This window comes from Mus caroli, chromosome 11, assembly GCF_900094665.2.
Source record: "Mus caroli chromosome 11, CAROLI_EIJ_v1.1, whole genome shotgun sequence".
NCBI classification, from domain to species: Eukaryota; Metazoa; Chordata; class Mammalia; order Rodentia; family Muridae; genus Mus; species Mus caroli.
In genome coordinates this window covers 115,695,435-115,719,509 of record NC_034580.1, presented here as the reverse complement: position 1 = coordinate 115,719,509, position 24,075 = coordinate 115,695,435, and the positions used below count along the sequence as shown (strand labels likewise).

At 50.1% G+C, this 24,075-nt stretch overlaps 1 protein-coding gene across 1 annotated transcript in view; it reads right to left on the bottom strand.

Moving 5' to 3' along the window:
* Rptor (regulatory associated protein of MTOR complex 1) overlaps positions 1 to 24,075 on the bottom strand; it is a 299,725-nt gene that overhangs the window by 85,039 nt on the left and 190,611 nt on the right. Inside the window, exons 8-10 of the mRNA XM_021175441.2 lie at positions 20,532 to 20,632; positions 19,933 to 20,077; positions 5,808 to 5,883 (exon numbers count right to left, since the gene is read on the bottom strand). Of these exons, the coding sequence (XP_021031100.1) occupies positions 5,808 to 5,883; positions 19,933 to 20,077; positions 20,532 to 20,632 (322 nt within the window). The remainder of the gene's footprint in view (positions 1 to 5,807; positions 5,884 to 19,932; positions 20,078 to 20,531; positions 20,633 to 24,075) is intronic.

Sequence of the window (24,075 nt, the reverse complement as noted above, 5' to 3'; positions counted from 1 at the left end):
CAAGCTCGAACACACAACAAAAACCACGAGACAGGACAGAAGAGAGAAGGTGGAGGCTCCAGGCCAGACACGCTATGGAAGGAGGCGGCTCGAAGGATGGAGACAGGGGTGGGCATGGAGTGAAAGGTCAGCATTGTGAAAGCTGAGGGAGAGAGCTAGGTGAGGCACTGACCATGGAGTGAGGGCACCGTGGGAAGGCTGGCGCTGCAGCAGAGCAGGGCAAAGCATGCTGCCCGGCTGTGTGAGCTGCCCGGCTGTGTGAGCTGGATGGGAGAACGCTGGACTTTGCCTAGTGCCCTGTTTCTGAGGGGAGCGTGACACAGACCTGTGAGGGAAGTGTGGTGGGAACGGATAGCAAGGAGAGGGAAGAGGAGCTGAGGCCGTCTGTAGTCACACTGTGCTCTAGTTTCTAAGGACGCATGAAGGATAGCTGCCTAGGTGAGGTGAGGGCAGAGTAGCAGAGGGGCAGAGGCAGTACACAGTGAGCACCAACACCCTAGCACATGGCCATGGAGAAGAGCTGGGGCCTTTTGATCATCATGGAGGCTCATCAAGTCAGAGTCCCAGAGGGCACTGGAGAGGCTGGGAGGGAGTCGCCAAGATCCCTCTGTTCCCATGCTAGCATCACACTCACAGGAAAGGGGTGGCTTGGGGACAAAGGGAGACAACAGGATTGGAAGAGACTGAGAAGCAAGAGGTCAGACGCCTGTGCAGTTTCTCATTCTGCATGTCACCCACACTGCCCCACAGAGCTGCCTTCCACGGGCCAAACAGTTCTAAATGCTGCAGTGTCTTGTTCCCATGCACATTTTTGGGGTAGAGGGCTTTCTCTTTTCCCTGGGGGAGATAGCTGTATCCATTAGCGGTGTCCCTGTGAGCCTGGTTGTTAGGGGAAAGACCTGTGCCTCCAACTTGCAGTATGCCTTTTCTGAGAACCCATCAGAGCCCAGGGCCCACAGTAAAGGCCCAGTGACTTGAGGGCCATGAAGTTTACCTGCCACTCAGAAAGTCACAGGGCTCTGTGCCATCAGCTCACACAAAAGAGCTCATACTCAGGGCAGCCATGAAGCTGGAGGGCAGCTCCCTAAGTGGGTTTCTCATTTTCAAGTAGCAATCACTCACCAATTGTTTTAAAATCTCATTAAGTGCCTCCTTCCCTCCAACCCACAGCATCCCGGTGCTTGCCTGGAAATGAGAATCACACACTCTCTCCAGTCAACTTCTGTTCATGGGTTTTCATGGTGCCCACTGTGGAGTGACCATTCTAAGCAAAGAGACAGTGATTCCTGACCCAGCCATATGTGGCAGCATGAACTTGTACTCCCAGCATAGAGGAGACAAAGGCAGGAGATGTCGGTCTGGTTTACTTCGTGTGTTCTAGGCCAGCCGGGGTGACACAGTAAAGGGTGTGAGACCCTTTCTACAAACAAACTCCCAACTCCTTCACCTAATCCTGACCAGAGAAGAGAAGCATATCTCTGCTAACTGTGGGGCTAAAGCCCAGGGAAAACACTGGTTCAACCACACAGCATGAGGACTGCACAGGCGGCCATGTGAGCATTCAGAGCTGGCGACCAGGCCAAGCCTCTCAGGTGACCAGAAGGGAACAACCAGGAAGAACTGAGGGATGGCGTGTAGCTGTAACCGCCTGTCCAGTCTTCTCTGACAGATTGCATATGGACATGCTGCTGCAGGTCTATGTCGGGTCCCATGAGCAAAGGCCACAGTGAGAGACTCAGGCAGGAGCGGCAGCGTCCTGTTCCATGGCAGTACTAATCCAGCCGGGTTTATGCTGTGGATATCACACTATGCTGGCCTTTGTCCCCTTCTGCTCTCCCTTTGCTGGGCCAGGTGACCTGAGCCCCCCCGGGGGGGGTTGCCACTTGAGTCCGGCTCACTGAGTGAAGAGACAGTGATCTCGGTGGTCAAGGGTGTTTACACCACCCCTTGTAAAGACACCAGAGCCTGCAGAAGGGATCTCTATCTCAGCTGGCTAGCCCAGGTTTCCTGATGCCCGGGACGTTCCTCCTGCCCCCTCTTCCTACCTTAATAAGCACCAATTTGAATGGAGTTCTAATTCCTTTCTAGGTAGAACCTGTCACTTGTGTTAATTCTGAAGACTAATATGTGCATTATTTCGTCAAGTTGAAATGCAAAATTACTTGCAAACAACACACATAAAAATAAAACCAAACCAAACCAGAATTTAGCTGTGTGGCTCCAACAGTGATAAGATTCAGTATTATACATTCCCCAACTCAGAGCACAATTCTCCCCTAGCTCAGTCTGTGCCCAGCAGGCTCTCTGAAGAAATGAACTAGTGAGTACAGCATGCACACGAGAACACAAAAGGCCAGAGGCAACAGGGCCAATCTTGGAAAAGAACACAGCTGGAGGACAGATTAGCAGCTACAGCAACATCTGTAAATGCTCAGAATCAAAACTATGAACCTAGTGCCTGGACAAAGTGTCCGACAGAACAGAGCACAGAGGCTGGAAGCAGCTCACACAGACAGGCTGCTCCAGCCCACACCTCCCATGCAGGGATCGTGGCAGAGCTCTGAGAGTAACACAAAGCTTTGGAGGGAAGACAACGACATTTGGGGATGCTCACCTCACCTGAGTCAAAATGGCTTTGGACAAGGCAGGAAAGGCCCCAATCATTAGAAAAGTTTTACTAAGTAGGAATTTGCTCAACAAGAAGAAAAGGTAAAACATGAAAATGTCATCTGCAGAGTAAGAGACACTCATCCACAATGAGACAACGAACATCAACAGAGCCACACCAGCTCAGCAGGAAGATATATAAGACAGACCTCCAGAAGACACGAAGCCACACTCTGCCAGCACTGGGAACACATGTCACTCTGTGCATGGAATCAGATCCTGTACAGCACAGGGCTACAAACCAAGGTCACTGTGGACAGCTATCTAGTAGCACCTACTAAACACACTGCCAGCACCTCAGAGATGAGCACTGTGCTCCCAGCACCTCAGCAGTCAGCACTGTGCTCCCAGGCACACCCAGGACGCCGTCAGCCAGGTCAGAGGACAGTGCAGGAAGGTAAAATACCTTACTATAATACAGGAAGAATGACTAGCCCTCACAACTGCAGCATTTTAGACTGATCTGGATGACTGACTTCCCCTTTGCCTCAAGCTGCACAGTCCCTGGGCCAGGCCGCACTCACTGTGAGGATCTCAAATGGACACTCAAAACCTACACTGGTCATGGCACAGGAAAACATATGGAGTCTGCAGACACCATTACTCTTTCTTCTGTGGAAAGGTCTTATAGGCCAAATCAAAAGCGTACTGTTGGGTGGAAGTAGTCAGACACAAACAGCACACGCCCTGTAGTTCTCTACAGGGCGCTCTCTCTGCATGGTAGCAGATAGGCCAAGGCTGCAAAGGGAAGGAGCTGCTTGATTTGTGGGCTGGGTATGAGAGTGTGTTAAAGTGGTGAAGATTCACCAAGCCATACATTTATGAGACATATGACTTTCTACACGTATTCTATACATTCAAAACAAGGGGAAAGATAAAATAAAAAACGTTCGAGCATGGTCTGGATCAGTTGCCTCTACACCGTGAAGTTCCCATAATGCAGTATACTGATTTCATGAGGTCAGGGATAAGGCAGTGAGAGCCTTGGCAAAGACACCTGGCATGGAGCACAAGTGCTAAGACTGAAAGGAGTGCAACGCAGCGCAGCGCAGCGCAGCACAGCACAGCACAGCACAGCACAGCACAGCACAGCACAGCACAGCACAGCACAGCGCAGCGCAGCATGCTGTCCTACAGCCGAGTGCTCATCTCCTAAGCAGAGGGAAGCCAGTTCCGAAGACAAAAACATTCAAGTCTTTTTGGGGGGAGTGGAGAGGGCGTTTAGAGACAGGGTGTCTGCATCAAACAGTTTAGGGAGGGCAGACACACAGGCTTTTTGTTTGGAAGTTGAGCAGTGGATGCTACATGCACCAGGAAACGACAAGACAAAAACAAAACAAAACCCAAAACCACCACCACCATCACCACCAAGTCACACACAGATATACAGACAGAAACAAAGACACACACACATGTACACACACAAAGAGTGAGGGGGAGAGAGGGAGAGAGAAACAACAGCCAGATATAGACAGAAAAACACACGCAAACACAGTGAGAGGGAAAGAGAAAGACACACACATATACACACAGACAGACAAATATAGACACACACACACAGACATATATACACAGACATACATACATAGACACACATACATGCACAGACACATGCACACATAGACACACACATGCATATACACATACAAACATAGACACACACACGCACACACACATACACACAAATGCACAAACACAGATACACACAGACACACACACAGACACATACACAGACACATACACACAGACACACACACAGACACAGACACACACACAGACACAGACACACAGATACACACACACAAGCTTCGACCCGACATGAAAAGTAACAGCAGAGCTCAGTGGTGGAGTATGGCTGTTGTTCAGAGTCCTTCCAACTTTGCTCTAGGCTTCAATGTTTATGTAATAAAATGTTACCTCCTTCTACCCAAACAAGCAACAAAGAGTAGAACAATATTGACAAACAGGACCAAAAGATCTTTAAAAGCCTTTTGCCCCATCATTTTATCCTCCAGGCACACCTGGGGAGCTGGCATAGCCTATGCACACTAAGCATGCAGTATGCCAGTGTGTACCCAGGCCCAGGCTCGATTCTGCCGCAGGATGGTGACAGACATTGGCCACACACACAGAAGGAGAACAGAGTCCCCCAGGCTGCAGGTTTTCTGTTCCTGGCTCACTTGTCAGTGGCCAGCATTCTCTGGGCAGTGACTTGTACAAGAACAAATGAGGGCCCATCACATGTCACTAACTTCTACCCTATCACACGTGTAACTTCTGTCCTGAGCACTTGAGAAACACTAACTCAACCATCACATAGTTCCTTAAGTTGGGTTTCCCCAGATCCCCTTTTAAACAAGGAAACCAGGCTGTGTGTGTTGGTTCACGCCTTGTAATCCAGCACTCAGGAGGCAGAGGCAGGAAGGTCTCTGAGTTCAAGGGCAGCCTGATCTACAGTATGAGAACCAGGACAGCCAGGATGATGTAGAAAGAGCCTATCTCAAACAACAACTGAGGAAATCAAAGTTCAGAGAGGCTGTCTCGTGACACACAGCACACTGCCTGGCTTTCTTGGTCTTGAAGTCCAGTGGCTTCTTGAGTAGTGCTGAGTGGACCTTGTGCTGGTGACAGCCCAGTCCCAGTCTCACACTAGGCCTTATGTCATCTCAGCTTCATGAATGGTGCTGTGAGCTATGCTCTTGAGGTCAGGGCAAGGACTCAGTCAGACCTGGTGTAAATACTCCCCAAAGAAAAAAAACCAAGGGAGTTCCCAGAGGCTGCTAGGAAGGCTCTGGGCAGGGCCACCCACTTGTCCACGCCACAAGAGGAATCAGGTACAGTGTGTGCAGCTGCTCAGCTCCCTCCTGCATGGTCTGAGGCTGAGGTAAGTCGGGGAGGAGAGGCGCTGTCTTATGAGAGCAGTGCATCAGGGCAAACAGCCTTTAAAGGCTAGCCACCTCAGAACCTAACGAGACCCAGGCTGACCCGACCTCAAAAACTCTTGTTGGCTACATCATTTATTCCAGGTTGGTGAACTAAATCCTTGACTCCCAGAATTCTGGGTGCTACATGAAGACCAGGTGTCTACAATGAAGGACCAGGGTCCCCTGGGGAGGGGTCTCCCTGAAGTGGGGACTCACCCTGAAGGCAGTACCCTCTTCGATGATGGTTGGCAGCTGAGAGAGGCAAATGTCCACAGCAAGGTCCCAGGCCTGCCTGGGGAGAGAACAGAGGGCACCCACATTATCAGTTAAGCAGCCTTAGCATGAGGCCTTCACAGGGATAAGCCTCAGGGCCAATGGGGACAAATCCTTCAGCTGGCAAGGGCTGTGTTAGGGGCTTCAGAGCTGACCAGCTGGCAGAGCCATCCAGGAAGTGGTCAGTGCTGTGGCTCACTGCACCTGCCTAGTGTGACACACTTCTCTCCAGAACAGAAAGGATGACAGAACTCTCGTTCCTCTACAGTGGTCTGACTCCATCATGACCCTCCCTAACACACAGCCTGCTTACTCCAAATATCTGGGGTTCCTGTGGTGGCTGATGGGATAGCTTGGGCAGAACAAGGCACTTTGTTGGAAACATCCCAGTCAGGAGGGCTGGGGTGGTGGCCTGCTGTGGACTCGAAGGCCAGTGGTATCAACATGCTCCACACCTTGTGCTGCTAGCATGGTCAGGCCCTAGCATCCTTCTGTCTGCATGGCTGGGACCTGGCCTGGACCCAAGAAGCTAAAGCTGTGTTGGTGGCGCTGAGCTAAAGGAGGACAGGCAGACAGTCTCTCAGGGCACCAGATACTATTCAGCACTCTGACAGCACATCTGTGCCTCGCAGACAGCCCTGTCTGCGACCCCACCAGGTGGACGCCCACTCCCTGTTCTCCGTCAAGCCAGTCCTCGGACTCCTCCTCTGTAGCTCTGAAGCTCAGGGATGATTTATGCAGCTTCATAAATGCTTCCTCTTACATAATGGGGGACACGGGGACTCAGTGTCTGGGAGCAGACTGGCTGCACTTACATAAGGCTCTTTGCCAGATGCCCCTCCTCCCAGGCTTCTTCTGAAGGACCTGATGGTAGGTGGTGGTGGTGGTGGTGGTGGGGAGGACAGTAGTGCTGTGGGCTGGGGCTACACAGGCTAGAGAATTTAAAAGCAGGTTTTGATCTTGGCCTAGGTATGTATGGAGTATAAATGTATTGATTTCTTATAGTTTTTTAATTATTTTCAGACTTAGAGGAAAGACCAGCAGCACCATTTCCATTGAGGGTGAAAGTTACTGGCATGGTGCCATTGCTGTCCCCGAATGACTTGGTCAGTACACACCTGTCTCTCTCATGATGCTCACAGGAAGATTCTATAGGAAGTACTGTGCCACAGCCCCCAGTGCAGACTAACTGGAAATGAGGACCAGGTCTTTCAGTCTCTCTGCGCACAGCTTCAGGAATCCAGGCTCACCCTGGTTTCCTGCAAGCATCAATGAGATGATCCAGAGCTGGCCTACCTGAAGTGCAGGTTGAGTAGGCCTGTGGCTTGAACAGACCTAACCTGCTGTTCTTCCCTCTTTACTGAGCTGCTACAGCATTTTGTTATCCTATGACCAAGCACCTGACAAAAAGCATTTTGAGGAAGAGGGATTTATTAGCCTCACAGTTTGAGGTTTTCCATCTATCTGCAACAGCTGGCCATGTGGAAGAGGAGGAGGAACAGCGGGTGGAGGCCTGAGCAGGGTGCACAAAGGGAGCCAGACCACTCAGATCCTGTATGGCTCAGAACCACAGCAGGGGGTATGTGGTGAGTGCAAGGAGCTCAGGGTGGCCTGATCTGGGGTGGGACTCCAGGACAGCCTAGCCAGACCAGAGGTCTGCTGAGGGTATCTGCAACTCATGGCAATCACATTAAAAGGTGGCCACAGTGGAGGTCCAGGGGTCCCTTACCTAACCATTCCCTAGTGTAGCTGGCCACACTTCCAAGCACCACTGCCTCCAGAGTGGCTACTTAAGCAGCTTTGGACTGCAGCTTCCCTGTCATAATGCCTTGTGTGTGGCACAGGAGATGCTACCTCTTCTAACTGTCCTCTCAGACCAAAAGCAGCTCTTCCTGGCCCTCCACTTCTAGCACCCAGGGCTACCACGCTACTCTGTTTGTCTTCCCTCTCTCTGTGTGTGTGTGTGTGTGTGTGTGTGTGTGTGTAGCACAGCTCTCTCCACTCTCCCTCAGTGACACCCTCATTTAACCAGGCTCTTATCTTCCTTGGTGACTCTGGTCACTGGACAAGTAGCCATGTCTGACATACACCTGACACTTCCCAGCCAGTTTCTAGAGTCCCAAGCATCTCCACAGTCTCCAAGACCCTCTCTTGGACAATCCTAGACCCTCTCTTGGACTCCCCCTGGCCGCTCTGTGGCTACAAGAGCCACACTAACAGACCCCATTCCATCCCACCTGCCTTTGCAGAAGTCATCAGCGCTCCAAAGCTCCTGTCTTGTTCTACCAGTGGAAGGGAACAAAGCCTGGTAGTCCCCCAAATGCTGGTCTTTGGCATGGCCACTCAGCAGGTCTGGGGCTATAATCTACGTGGGTCTTGCTCTCCAGGAACCAGCCTCACTATCCAGGATGTAAAAAGTGGTGCCATCCTTCCTGTGGGGTCCCAAGGGACAGGGAGATAAGGAAAAGGCCTTGGCTGAGCAGTAGACAGGTGAGGGATAGTCAGAAAGGCCAGCACTAGGCATGAATCCCAAGCTGAAGCTCTGTGCACCACAGACACATGGAGCACAGCCACACGGATGTCAATTTCTCTCATCTTAGGCAGATTCTGTTTTTGGAATGGCAATCTCTTCTCCCAGGCAATTTCCTGGGAAACGCAGGGATTCCTGTTCTCGCTACTTAGACTAATGAGACTTTGGGCTAGAAGGTTAATGGGCACATTTTCTTTATGTCTCAATAAAGGACCAACACAAGAATGGAAACATTTACATTTCAGGGTAGCTTTAAGATGAGAAAAGTCACTCCTTTGGCATCCCACCCTCCCATCCCCGCCCTACTGTCCACAGACCACACAACCATGTAGCCCTTCCCTGCTGACAGGATTAAGAGGCAATCAGGAAATAATCAAAAGTGGCTCCAACTTTGGGCAATAAATAGCTCCCAGATGGCAAATAAACGCCCAACCGCAGGCAAGCGGGTGCTCGGCAGCATCAGGGGAGACATCTACTCTTTGTTGGGACAGAAGCAAAGTCAATTATTTCAATTAAACTCTATAAAGATGCCTTGAATTTAATCAAATGAAAAGTTTAAATTTCAGGAGTTAGAAGGGTAGAATTGGAGATGGGAAGCAGGAAGTGTATCCGGCAGCTGCTGACTGGACCAGCTGGAGCCCAGCATGACCACTTTTGGGCCTAAGCAGAGAAGAGATGTGCACACATCCAGCACTCAGCAGCCATGCTGCCGCGCCATTGCAATCTTGAGGCAAACACATTCCAACCTACACACATTTGACCCTGTTTGGCATGACGGCCTCTGCTGAGTTGTGACCCCACCTAGATCCCACATCTAGGAGAGCTGAAGCCACCACACAGTTCCTTCATCAGTAAGTCGGCTCCAGGGTTTTCACTTGTGTGAAAGGCTTGGTAGACACTGTTGAAATGAGCAAGCCAGCAAAGGGGCTGTGGCTTAGGGCGAAGGGACAGTACAGAGTAGCTGTGAGGGATACAGAGAAGCAGCAGCCTCTTCAAGAAACCAAAGAGAAGAAAACCTGATCAAGAACATCCAAGGCCACTGGCAGACAAGCTCTAAGAATTCCTGGAACAGGGGCGCCTCAGTCCTGGGCCAGTTCTCTGGGCTGAGGTGGAATGGAGAGAGGCATTTCCACAAGGCAGAGCATGCTGGGCACCCTGGGCACCCTCTCTGGGCCAGACCACATGACTTCAGCATTTCCCATCAAACTGTAAAATTATATAATCATCTCATCCTTAGCACAACTGTCCTCTGATGAGCAGAACAGCAGTTGAGTAAAGCTGGCTACATTTTCTCAGCTAAAATTCAACCAATCTTGCAGTCTTAATTTGGGATTCTTAGCTATGGACAAGAGGAAAAGCAGTTTATAAACCCAGTGATAACATCGGTGCTGTACGCCAGTGCTCTGTGTGGCACCCAGGTACACCATCTCTCTCTATGGCACCAGGGCGCTCACATCAGGTTGGGAAGAGTAAAGAGAGTGGCTGGATGGAAGTGATGGGGGCAGGCTGGAGGGTACAGGACGGGGCCAACCTGATCTGAACTGGACTCCCTCTCTAAACAGCAAGGAGTGGGGGACTTTCTAAGCTGCTGGTTGAGTCACCACCAGGAAGAGCCTGGGTTTTCAGGAAACTGGCTTAGGATGGCAATCACCCAGGCAGTGGGCTGGAGGAAAGCCTTCTGAGCTAGCGTGGGCTCCATCTGCATTGATCAATCACAGCAAAAAGCACAGGTTATTACCACAGAGAAATGCAGGGTTTCAGGACCCCTGAAATTGAGAGTGAAGGAGAACGACTCCCTGATGGCTTTGTATCAAAAATTAAACAGGAACTGTGCTCTGAGTATTTTATCATCACCTCCCCACCCCCGGCAGGCAGAGTGCACAGCCACATCGTTGTGCTTCAGCCTCTGTACTTGTTAGGCTTTGTCCCCTCCCCCACTAGAAATGCAGCCTCTCCATCACCACCCAAGGATATAATAACCAGATTTTAAATTATTTATTCCAAAGGCTCTTTTCTGCCTACCTTTCCTGTGAGTTCCCCAGGGATGTGTGTATAGCCATCTATTTACAAGGGAGCAGAAGCCCTGAGCACTGCGGGGAGAGTTTCATCACTGGGGGGGCAGATGGCAGAAAAAGGAACCCACCAGTCACACTTCAGAGGTGAGGCCCAGCTAAGGCCTGGCAAGAAGCTCAACTCAGCAGTGGCTTGGTCCTCAGGTATAGCTACGGAGTTATAGAGGTGACTGTGGCTCCCCATCTCTTTCTTTTCCCTCCCTCCTTCAAGGGTCAGCATTTCTGTTAGGTCAGGCTAGTGAGGACAGGACTACATGCCCAGGTGTCAAAGGGGCAGAAGCAGTGATGAGCCTGTCCCACAGGGCCTCCCATACCCTGAGATGTGGCCCTGGCAGCTGAGGAGATCTATGGAGATGGTGGATCTACAGGACAAGAAGGCTTACAAACCATCTAGCCTGTGCTACAGCATGAAACCACAGGAGCAAGGCCAGTGTGTAAAGCTGCGTGTGGGATTCTGGGAGCTTGGACATGCAACTCATTCCAGAGGAAGGCAGATTGATCATGATCCCACCAACCATGTTGGGTGGATCTCACAAAGGTGCTCAGGGGGCACACACACTAGATCTACAGAGTAAAAAGCGCTTATGCCAGAGACCAATGTCTTTCTCTTCTGTGGGCATAAGTATTCTGTGAATGACTCATAAGGGAAACAAAGTCAAGACTGAATGGCTTCCTTCTGTCTGTTCTACCTGGGACCATGATTGTCTGGCCTGGCTTCTCATTCTGTTTAGTCTAAGCAAAGAAAGCTAAGCACAAGGAAAACTTGTCCCTTGGGGAAGGTGCTTGTGCCTCAAGACCTTCCATGTCCATCTCTAGCTTGGGTGGGATGACTGTCTCATACAACCCCCACCACAATGGTGTCATACTAGTATAAGGTTTTCTAGTCTTCCAGAAGGTTCTCTCATGCTTAGTCCACTAGACTCATTCACAGTTCAGATTCCAGGGAGAGTACTTGGAGAGAGCTATGTTGGAATGTGGACAGCTCAGTTTAGCATACAGGAAGATTCTGGAACAAGACTCACAACCAGATGCCTCAAGTAGCAGTGTTTCTTAGTAACAAATGCTGAGAAACCATTCCAGCTACACAGGTTGGGGGTGAAGCCATACAGAGGCTAGTCTCTGGGAAATACAAGTCGCCCAGGGCCCAAGGAGGAGGCAGGAGGGAAGTAACAGTCACTCCCATGCCCGCCACACCCCTCATGCCCGCCACACCCCCCATGCCCACCACATCCCCATGCCCACCATACCCCCCATGCCTGCCAGATACCCCCTCAGGCCAGAAATGCACGAGGTGGTCCTGTAATACCCCTGACAACCAAGGGAAGTGGAGAGCTTTTCTGAAATGGGACTTGTTGTACATGGAGCCTCTGATATCCTGGTAAGTTTTGTCAAGTAGCATTCCAAAATGAAGGAACATCCAAGGCAGCCTGGCCAGCAAGCCACACTAGGCAACGGAGGCAGCAGGCAAGGGGATTATATTACACTGTTAGTATAGCACATACACTAAGGACTGGGGAAGAGGATGACTGATGACCAACTAGCTTCTCTCTCTGTAGGTTGCGGTTAAGGGTTTGGTAGCAGGGAGGCCTCTGGGAGCACTGGGTTGTGGGCACTGGGCCAAGCAGAGACTACTGAGATTGCTCTCCATTGGGTCAGGCTTACCCCTCTAGGCCCTGAAGCTGCCTTGCCCCATGAAATCCAGGAGGCTGCTAAGCCCTGATCAGTGTATCTTTACTGTGTTGGCCCTGTCAGTAAAGGCATCAGCCTGTCCCCAGCTCTATACAGTCTCTCCGAGAGATGGAAGCTAATGTCTACGCTGGCCTCACCATGGAACTCCAGCCCAGAATGGGGCTGACGAGCGTTTGCTTCCTCACTCCACTCGGCTAGCACTGTCACTACTGAGACCCTCCCCAGAGAACACGTGTCAGAGGCATGCACGTCTCCTCCTGGAATCACATCTCACTGGCGTCTGCAACTAGAACCCTTCAAATGTACTTATTTGGCACATCTCAGCATAGAGAATGGAGCCATGATGTCAGGCAAGATTTCAAACTGGAGAGGATTTTAGATACTGTTCAGACTGCATGGGCTCAGGAGGGAGGGAGCTGGCCAGAGCCACTGGTGACACCTTCTTGTCCACTGTGCACAGCTGCTTCATGTCCAGGATAGCTGCTGTGCTGAGGAGAGGGGCGCCTGAAGCCTGTGTCTTACAGGCAGACTGTGAACTGCATGTAGACTATGGAAATGGCTATTATGAATCGGAAATGTTTTTAAGAATACTGTATTAGACCTCAACATTAAGCAAATCAGGTGATGATACATGAAGCACTGATTTTTGGCTACTTACCAAACATTGAATGGTTTGATTGTTTTCTGTGGCAGGGTTAGTTTGACACTGTGGGCAAATGGTTAGGACTTGGTCACAGGACCTGTCTTGCTATGCCTCTGGCTGTGCATTTGTTCTGTTGGAAAGGTGTGATGGCTTGTATATGCTTGGCCCAGGGAGTGGCACTATCAGAAGGTGTGGCCCTTTTGGAGTAGGTGTGTCACTATAGGTGTGGGCTTAAGACCCTCTCCTCACCCTAGCTACCTGGAAGTCAGTATTCTACTTCAGATGAAGATGTAGAACTCTCAGCTCTTCCTGCACCATGCCTTCCTGGACACTGCCAAGCTCCCGCCTTGATAATAACCGACTGAATCTCTGAACCTATCAGCCAGCTCCAGTTAAATGTCGTTTTCATTAAGAGTTGCCTAGGTCATGGTCTCTGTTCACAGCAGGAACACCCTAACTAAGACAGCAGGTACATTCCACATATGCTCCTCCCCAGACTGTCAGCTGTCCATTTGCCCTTTTCCTCCCTCCTCTCTCTTGAGTTCCATGGCAGGTTTACTGCTGAGTCCTAGTGCACGCTTGGGAAGCCAAATGGCATCTGTATCCAACACCCACATGTAGGATACACAGGTGCCCGAGTGAACTAGGGGATTAAATAGGAGAGCTGAGGCCCTCAACTCTGCTCAGGTGACAAGTGTGTGTTGTGTCCTGGGCATCTATGTTCTTCATCACTACATGTTCCTTGAAAATCCTGGCTTCATCTTCTCTACCTCCAAATGAGGAGTTAGACATGATGGGTATAACCCAGAGTGTCCTCATCCACTGGTGATGCGCAGCCCAGTGTCAGCTATCTTTTTTCTCACAGCCCACTCAGGTCACTTCTCCTTGAAGCTGCTGTCTACTCTGCCTGTGATCCTTTCCTGGCAGTTATCCCACTGCCCAGCAGAACTGAGCAAGGCAGGGCCTGGGGAGGCTGAGGCCTGATGAGAACACACTGTTGTGCAGCCAGCAGGTACTGTGTACCTTTGGACAAGTCACACCCTTTTGGTCCCACATCTTAAATGCAAAGTTAAAAAAAATCTTGTGTGCGGCAGGGGAGTGTGGTGAGGAACTGTGAGGCCATGTGTGCTGGGCTTCATGGAAAAGAGTTCAGGTGCTAAGTGAACGGCAACCATTTTCTCCCTTACTTGAATGCCAGCTCTTAAACTTGCACCCAGGAACCTCCTGCTCCTACGATGCCTGCAGCTAAGGACACTCAGCCATCAAGTCCCATCTACACTGGCCTCTCTCTCATCACCACTGCCTGGTGCATCTCTCAGTTCCCAACAGGTCCTTGCCTGGGCAGGCTTGCTTTCTGAGGGGCACTCCATCCTGATTATCCAACTGCTTCCTCTGGCCTCAAAAGCTCAGATGCGTTCTCCTTCGCTCACCTTTTAGGGAGCTAAGTGAATGCCCTGGATACGGCTTAACCAGTGTAAAGTCCTGGGTTAGACCCCTATGAACTCAGAAGTCAACAGAAACTGTGTAAGACCAGAGTCACTTACACTGGTCTTCCTGAGCTAGACCACCTCTAATCTATCAGACACTGTACAGTGGTCTTTACAGGAAGCTCCCCCCACCCCAGTTTTGATCTCTGCAATCCCTAACGTAAGCAACATAAACTAGAAGTTGACGCCTCCGAAGACATTCAGAGGAGCATCAAGCATCTATCTGTAGACGGGAAATGGAGGCCCAATGGGATCTGAGGCTCAGCCACGCATGGGCCAAGGGAGAATGAGAAAGATGCACCCCAGTCTACGTCCTACAATGGATGCCCAGCCTGGAGCAGCTCAAGGACCTGCCAGAACTTGTCTTCTGGATGGCCCTCCCTGTTGCCGTCCCTTTGTTGGGTGGAGGGCTAGCTTTTTTGCAGCTATTCATTACCATGAAGGCAGTGAGCACCACAGTCCTGACTGCCACAGACTCTGCAGGGTGAACCCAGCCCTCCCATCACTGATGTGCAGTGGATCTGCAGCTGTCCTCACAGGGAAGCCCTGCTTGTGGCTGGGTGGCTCACCGGCTGTGCAGTGGTACATACAAAACTGTCTAACAGATGTGAATTAACAGCACACTTGGGATTCTGACGAGTCCTTTCCACATCATTTTGAAAATATCACATGGGATGGAGTCTAGGTACAAACCTTAGGGAATTTGCTAGTTATGCTTTTTTCATGCAAAGAAAAGCCCGGTTATTCCTTAGGTTTGTTTCTAAGTTTCATTTTATGACAGATAATGCCTTAACTATAATGATTCAATTAAAAAAAACCCAGCACTTACTGTTTCAAAGGAATAGGAAATCTCCAAAGAGGCCTCTAATTTCAAAGGAATCTCCAGCAGTTTTTAAGAGATGAGTGTCACTGCTGTCCTGTCTGAAGCCTGCTGTGACTCTCTTCAGCCTTTTCTGTGTATGACAGAGACTGTGGCATGGAGAGCAGTTGTACTGTGGACACATGCAGTGTCATTTAATGTGATATTTAACATATATTTTATATAACAATATGAGAGAGACAGAAACAGAGAGGCAGAGACCCCCTACCCCTCTGTGCTCGGCTGGGGCATGCTCAGCTTGCACTTTGGTCAGAGACACCGCCAGCCTTCCTGCGTGCCCTGCCTTGTCTCTCATAGTGCCTTATCTTAGACCTGCTGAACTAGGCTCCTTATAGAACTGGGCCTGCAGATCATAGCGAGCTTCAGGGCAAGGTGGACTGGGGGATGGGGGATGGGGTGCAGGCAAGGAAGGCAGGAAGAGGAAAGTGGGGTGCAAGAGCTGCAGGAAGCTACAAGTGTAGGAGGAAGGTGTCAGCGAGGCGCTGAGTAGGAGCAAGCTGGTCTGGGCAGAGATCGGTGTCAGCATCAGAGACCATGGTCAGCAGCGATACAACAGGGGTGAGGCCCTGAGTCCGCGGCTCTGGTGCCAGGCATCAAGGGAGGAAGCACCAAGATGATTGAACAGTTTTGAGAAGAATCACTGCCAAGTCCTGGTCACTTTCAACATCCAGCTGGAGGGAAAGGATGTTGGGCTCATACCCAACAGGAGGGTGGAGCTGGCAGAGAAATGGGCATCTGGAACAGGCACAGGGCTTCTGAAGTAGACATACTGTCCCTTCCGGTGGCCTCAGCAGGCAGCCAGGACCTGGCTGCTTCCTCCAATTCTCCCCTCTGTAGTCAGACAGCCCCAGCCTCCAGTGTGAGCCACAGCAGGTAGAAAATGCAAGGCTCTCCTTAAAGTTGAGAGTCAAACAGCAGTCCCTACACCCCTCCCTACCTCATTTGTGGAGCGGACCCACCCGGGATGTGGCAGGAGCTGTGAAGTCTGACCAGCACAATAGGGAGTGACAGCTGCTGCTGCTGAGGCTATGCTCATCCGCTCATCCAGCTGGAGCCTCCACATCCTTGCTGGGAGAGTTGTAGGAGGGCCATGCAGGGCCTCCTAGGGAGATACTGGGCTTGCTAGCTCACAGTGGACTTGAGCCTTGGAGGAGGACCCTGCCTAGAGGACCTGTCCCCATAGTATATACTGATATAGTGATAAGTGACCCCTGCAGCAAGCAAGCAGTGATGAGTACCACTGTGCAACTGTTGGCCATGAAGACACAAATCAGCTCTTTTCCAACTCCTAAACTTTTGTGTAGGGATGCTTAGAGAAACGGCCTCTTACAGGAGCATGTGAAGGAGCTGCCTGCAAACACTGTATATGACAGAATATTTTCTTTCAGGGCGAATCTTTGTTTCAGCAAATCTGTTCTTCCTATTTTGTAAAGGGCATCCTGGTTTGCCATGACTGCTCCACACTTTACACTGGGGCCGCACGGCTGATGAAGTGGTTCCTTCTTGGCCCTGTCAATGGCCTATGCTCACAGTGTGGGCTTGGATCCAGTGCACACACACAATGTAGCACTGGCCACTGAAGGTAGCCCTCTTCTACTCTGTGAGAAGTAGCTCCAGGGTGAACCGCTGGGACCCACATATGCACTCCACTGCAGACCCTACATTTCCCCATCTTGACTTTCATCACCTGACTGTTCAGCTAGGGGCTGGGGCAAGGAGGTACCCGTTCCGACTCCTTTCCCTTGAGGTGAGGTCGCTCCAGAGAAGAGCACCTCTTCCTCAGCTGAGGAGCAGGCAGTGCTGTGGCATGAGATGCAGGATTCTTCCCACGGAATGCAGCCCCACCCAGCAGCACTGGAACAAGATCTGTGGAAACCTGCATGCTAAACCCACAGGGGAGAAATGGAGCCATGTCTTCTGATCTACAGGGAACTTGCTAAGACGGGTACTGGAAGGATCAGAGTTTTCAGTGTGAGGACTTAGAAGTTCTTATCACAGAAGTGCCCAGCATGTTGAGGGAAGGTCCCCGAAATATCAAAGTTCCCTTGCCCAGCTGTGTGCAGACAGCCGTGGTTCCCAGGGCCCTTCTTTGTGGAGACACAAAGGGTAAGAGGCCTGTCTCTCACCCTGTCTGTAAAGTGCCCTCCTCAGGGTGGGTGGAGCCAGTGTTGTGAAAACTGCTGTGGGACTGGACTTTTTCTTCTATGCCTCCCAACCGGAGCTGCCCCCATTTGCTGCTGCTTCTTTTTCTTTTTTTACTTACTTACTTACTTACTTACTTTCTCTCTCTCTCTCTCTCTCTCTGTGTATGTGTGTGTGTGTGTGTGTGTGTGTGTGTGTGTGTGTGTGTGTGTCTGAGGTTGGTGTCAGGGATCTTCCCTGGGTATTTTTCTACATTATTCTCTGGAGTGAGATCTCTCATAGGGATAACTCCAGCTGAGTCTCCACACCCCCTGACATTCACATGCCAAGTTCTGAACTTCAGTCTTCCTGCTTGCTTGGCAAGCACTGTAAACACCTAGCCATCTCTGCAGCCCCCCCTTCCATTTCTTATAATTATCTTTTTACAAAAATTCTTGGTCAGAATAACAGATGTAAGGAAGGCGGGTATTCGGAGGACGTGTTCTCTCTGTGCAGCGTTTACAGTATCGACTCCCCAAGCGGTCATTTACACGCTAGAGAGGCTTCTCAGACAGGGCTCCTCCTCCCCTCTGGAGTGCACGGCCGCTTATTCCTAGCAGCCCACTTCCTCTCTAACCAAGCTGTAAAAGGATGCAGACATGTGGGGACTTTGTTTTAATTTTTGCTTTATTTATGTATATAAGTGCTCTGTCTTTCTGTATATCTGCATGAGAGAAAAGGGCATCAGATCCCATTATATATTGTTCTCAGGCACCATGTTGGTGCTGGGAATTGAACTCAGGACCTCTGGAAGAACTAGTGCCATCTCTTCAGCCCCAGTGAGACTTGTGTTCTAACATTTGATGTTTACAGTACATGTGAGTACTGGACACTACAGGTTTTATTTAGTTTTGAATATGTAGGAGGCAGTGAGTTTACAAACTTCTCATTTCTCTAGGATTCTAGTGGTGGGTGAAAATTGATATATGTCTATTTAAAAACCTGTCTTTGCAACATTGTAGAAAGGTCTTTATGGTTAAACAGCTCTCTTACTAATGTGAATGAAGACTTGTCATTTCATTTTGGAATCCACCCCTCCATTCGTGTGGAGAACGCAGCCAGTTGGATGTAGAGTGTCCCACAAAGGACCCATGGCCCGATTGGAAGGACGCTAGAGTAACAGGGCATGCCCTGGAAGGGAGCGCTGGGACCCACACCCTTCCCTTCCCCTCTGTGCTCTCTAGCTGGCTATAAGGGGACAATGTGCTCCATCATGTGCTCCTGCCAGGGAGTGCTGCCTCAGACAGGCAGCCAAAGACCATGCACTGAAACCGTGGAGGTGGTAACCCTCAGTAAAACTGTCTTCCCTATAAGCTGACTGTTAGTTATTCTGTTAAGTAACAGAAAGTTAAACCAGGCATGGTGGGCGTTCATCTTTAATTCCAGCACTCGGGAGGCAGAGACAGGTGAATTCCTGTAAGGTCAAGGCTAGCCTGGTCTATAAAGAGAGTTCCAAGGCTAGTCAAGGCTACAAAATGAGACCTTGTTTCAACAAATCTAAAATAAATCTTAGGAGCTGGAGAGATGGCTCAGTAGCTGAGTGCATTGGCTACTCTTCCAGAGGTCCTGAGTTCCATTCCTATTACTCACATGGCAGCTTATAACCATCTATAACTGTAGCTCCTTGGGATCTGGTACCTTCTTCTGGTGTGCAGACACACATACAGTCAAAATACTCACATTCATAAAATACGTCTTTTTTAAAAAGAGTAATGGAAAGTTGACAGCCCCCCCTCCCCTCCAAATCACACCAAATATCTTGAGGTAGGTTTAGATTCAGAATAATTTTTAAAATTTTTATTTTAATTTTATGTGTATGAGTGTTTTGCCTGAATGTATGTCTGTGCACCATGTGTGTGCAGTGCCAGAAGAGACCAGGGAAGGTCGTTAGATCCCTTGGACTAGAGTTACAGGTGCTGTGCACACCACATGGTGTTGGTCAACCCCTTTCTCCAGTCCTACACTGTATTATTTTATTGTTATGACTACTGACACAGGCTATGGCCACAATGAACAGTGACTAAAGATCACAGTGTGTGTGCGCACGTGTGCCACACGATAGCTTTAAATGTTAGAGAAATCCTGTATTCACTTAATAAATTGGGTCAACTTCTTTCTCAGTACAAATTCTAAAAAGGCCAGAAGGCCCTTATTTTGGCTGGCAGTTTAAGAAGGGGTATGGTCCACCTCAGTGGGGAAGGCATGGCTCCAGAAACAGGAGTCAGCTGGTTACATTGTGCCCATGGTCAGGAAAGGGAAGGGACAGAAAGTGGGTGCTGGCTAGGAAAACCTCAAGGCCTTTCTCCAATCAACTCATCTCTTTTAACAAGTCTCCACTGTGATGTAACGGTTTTACAGCCTTCCAAACCACCTCCATCAGTTGAGGAATGTGGGGCCCAAGGCTGTTGATCTTTTTAACCTTCAAAGTCTCCTTCTTCCTGAAGGAGAATCCCCTGTCTCCAGGCTGGTGTCACACTTCCCCAGATCAGGGTACTTTTATGGTTCCAAGAAGCCCACCATTTCAAAGCAGCCAGGCATGCAAACAAGGACCCAAGCACAAAAGAATTGTCAGACAGACACACTTACCACATGGCATGCATGTATGTCGGGGGGAGCCGCGGGCTGCTTACTGGGGTGCAGTTATATGACCTCATGATTCTTTCTGCCAATAAAAAATTTCTAAACAAACTTGCCACGAGCAGGTCCTGTCGGAAAAGCTTTTGGAAGAGATCTGAGGGCAGATAAAAAATAACAAGGAATCTTCAGTGATTTGTGCCCAGGACTGGAAGCCAAAACCACAAATTCTCTCCCATCAAAAAATATTACACACAAGTTGAGACTGACACACACATTTCACACTGGTAATATATACACACACATGCACATATCAGCCTACATATGAACAAATACCCCAGTCCCAGCCAAACTATAAACTAAGCACACACGTTTTGTAGCTGGGATTCTGGTTTCAAAGGTAGTGTCAGTATTTATTCAGGAAGCTGAGCCCTGGGCCTGCTGGGGAAGCATTATGGAGCTGAGAGCAAGGCTGACGCCCGCTGAGCATTGGACCTTTGGTTTCCGAACGCACATGGTGGTGCCAGCCTCCTTAGGCTGGTCTGCTCCCCTTGCTATTTCCAGTCCCTGTGAGTTTCCTCACTGGTCCTGTTTGGTGTGGTGTCTCTCACCCCGAGGGAGCACATTCCAGGCGATGGTGTCTGTGATGGCTGTGAAGATCCAGTTCAGTTCACCCAGAGGGGTTCTCCGGTCATTCAGCCGGCCAGGAATCCTAGACAAGATGTCAACTGCATTAGTGCTACCATGGCTACTGAAAATAGGCAAGGGAGTCAGATGTGGGAACAGACCTTGACAGAGAGGGAAAGCCATCTAGAGTCCCTAGCATTCCCACAGTTCCCACATATCTTCCTGAAGGAGACAAGAAACTACACAGGCTCACCCTCAGCAGTTCCTACTTTTCCCTCTCCACTGAAGACACACCAACAGTTTTCTGTTGCCTTTGTGTGTGTGGACAGAGAACAGCTGCCAACACACGGTTGCACAGTTCCACACACGTAGCACAAGCCAACGGGGCTCAGGGCGCACATCTTGTGCTATCAGGGGATCCATACATTTCAGTCTTCCTCCACAGTCCTGTTCAGGTTCCTCTGCTGCAGAAGAGCTGAGGAAGAGAGTTCTTCCCAGCACAGCCTACTCACCTTGCGGTCATTCAGCTGGTCCATTAGGGTACAACCAGTGGGAAGGACAGATGAGAAGCACACAGCATGTGCATGCATGGAAGGCCAGGCAATGCAAAGGCTGCAGACACTCAAGGGAGAGACTGGGGAGGGAGTGGCCGCTTCCACGACGGAAAAGGAGGTGAAAGAAAGCTGTGTTGAGTGCTAACCCAGGAGAAGGCTCTGCATCCTGACAGGGCAGAGCATCCATGTCTGTGGCAAGCATGTGTCCATTGGAGACCAGAGTAGTTCAAAGCCCTAAGGTGTGGGCATGCTTCTTTCTGCTCTGCAGCAAGCTTAATTTTACCCACTAGGTAGCACATTTAATTATATCTGACTAGAAACTCTTTCTTCCTCCCAGAAGGAAAATGTTCACAGTGATTTGGTTTAGAGACTAGAGTGTGATTTGCTATTTATAAGGTGGAACAGATTAATAATTCCCATTATAGTCACCTAGTTGATGGTATTGTCAGTAAGAAAAACTCAAAGACAAAGACTCAGGAACAGAGGGGAGCAGGGCCAGGCTACCTACCTAACACAGCTATACTGAGTAAGCTCTTTTTGGTTAATAATTCCATTTGGTTTAGAAACAAAAATATTTCCATATATTCAAGGTGGCTTAGTGATAGGAGAGAAAAGGGTATGTGGGAGAAGGGGTAAATGACACATGACATTTACATCAGGTTTATTTCCAAAGGCTGGAATGCTATCCACAGAGCCTAGTGCTGAGCATGTATGGGGACCATTAAGTACCTTACTACTAAAGAGAAAGCAAGGCCCAGGGAGGAACTTGGCATGGGGTGTTGGGGACTGGCTTGCCCTTCCACTGAGCCTGGGGTCGTCCTTACTGCTCTTTACCAGGGAGACTACCACATGGAGGTGTGAGTGTATGGGGCTGGTGCCTTGTGCAGTGGGCAGTGTTTTTGGGAGAGGTATAGGGCCTCTAAGAACCAGAGACTGTTTGAGCATGGTCTGTCTCCAGACCTAGACTGTTAACAGGAAGAGCCCACATGCCTGAAGTCAAGTGAAGTCACCACAGATCACCTTGTTTTCTAAGGGACAGTCTCTGGGAATGTGAACCAAAGCTGTTTTCTCAGCAGTGAGAAGTGGATGGCAAGATTCTCTACCCTAGCCTCGGTCCCTGACAGCCACTGTGAGCAGAGCATGTGTTGTCTGCGTTAGGATCCCATAGCAACCTGAACCCCCCACCCCCAACCACCAATTTCCCCTGAGATTGTCATAGACATAGGCAAAGAATCTGCCCAGTTGCTGCAGACAGATCAGTCATGTTGACTGACTGAGTACCTGTCTAGTGGAGAGCAGTGATGTGGCTGCTGGCTCATCTGCAGACAGGTCCTTCTTGGGATGACGAAGGTAGAAGTGAGCCTACTCCTCACTTTGGAGCTGTGGCTTCTGTGCCTCACAGGGAAACTGGGAGCCTATTTTGGATCATCACAGGGTACAGCAAGACCCAGAGGGATCCAACCTGAGACCTCACCCCATTCAGGAAGCTTCTCTAGGGCCTACAAAGTCCACTGACAAGCACAGGGGCTCTTTTAAAATTTAACTCCTCAGTGCTAACCAAGGACAAACTTAATGTGGAAAATGATCACAGGATTGAAAGATGAGAAGCCAAACTCTAGTCCCAGCTGTGCTGTGGCTGGGCAACTTCTGCATCCTGTGTCTCGGCTCTGAGTCACAAAAACTAACCTTATGTGCGACACACACGGGACTAAAATAAAACAGGTCACACTTGCACAGCAGATGCCGTGGCAGCCAGATACCTCCTTGGCAGGGGCATGCCGCCTCCTCAGCTCTCCCTCTCTCCCTCCCCTCCCGCTGTTGCACGAGGGCTTATTCCCATCTTGTTCCCATCTTCCCACAGACACTGCTCCCTGCAGCTCTCTGTTTCCTGCCAGGGCTCATCTTCCTTGACTTCAACACCCAGGCTATCGCTGCTGACTACCAACTGCCACAGAGTGACCACTTTTAAGTGTCCCACTGCTATGCACATGATAACTTCAGGGTGGGGCCACTTCTGGAATGGCCATCTGGCATCATCTTGGGCCACATTCTCTTCATCCCAAGCGCCCGCCCTCCCCATGGCCCTTGTCATGACCTCTGCAGTCACTCAGCAAGACTGTCCATTTCCCTTCTTCACCTAGTTGACAGATCGGCCTTGTTACAACAGTGATCATCCAAACCTCAGTGAGAAGACATTTCTGGTTCTATGCATTCATTCCTATGAGCAACACAGCAATCTGTGTCTCACTAGCATAGCCTTCCCCACCTACTCCTCACATAGGGATGCACAAAGCTAGCCTGTACAAAAACCTATTGTTCAGCTGGATACTGACACTCAGACCAGCTGTGACAGGCTGACTATTGACTGGAGACTGTGGCCATGTGTACCACTGCACACGGGTCACCTCCCCGGAAGGCGGTCTCTTCATTCTCACAAAGTGGGGCTGGAGGCCTTTGGGGGAAAGTGGAGAACAACTGGACACATCTGGTCTACCATCTGCCTCACAAGGTGCTAAGGACGAGGAATAACTGGACCAGGGCTGCAGGAGGTAGGCTTACAGCAAGCTGATGATGCCCAAGTCTTGTTGACCCTTGTGAACCAGAGCTCCCCCTGTGCTTGCTCTCTCCTTCAGAGCTAGAAAACCACAGGGCAGCCAACAGCAAAGCAAGTTTCCCCACTGCTCAGTCTTGAGTGTCTCCACTCAGAATCTCTAAGGACTGCAGGCATCTGTAGCAAGATGAGCAGGAGATGAGCAGGCTGAGCGCGCCCCAGCTAGACCCAGGCACACAACACGGGGGGGTGGGGGGAACATCCAGGCCTCTGAGGTGCAGAATAAAGACTTCTGAAAACAGAAGATTCCCTTCTGGGCCTCGAAACCATCACTAACTAAGCAAGTTGAGGGCTGAGCATGTTCGACCTGTTACCACTCTCCATCCATTCTTCTCCTGGCTGGCCCAGAGCCACACCACAGTG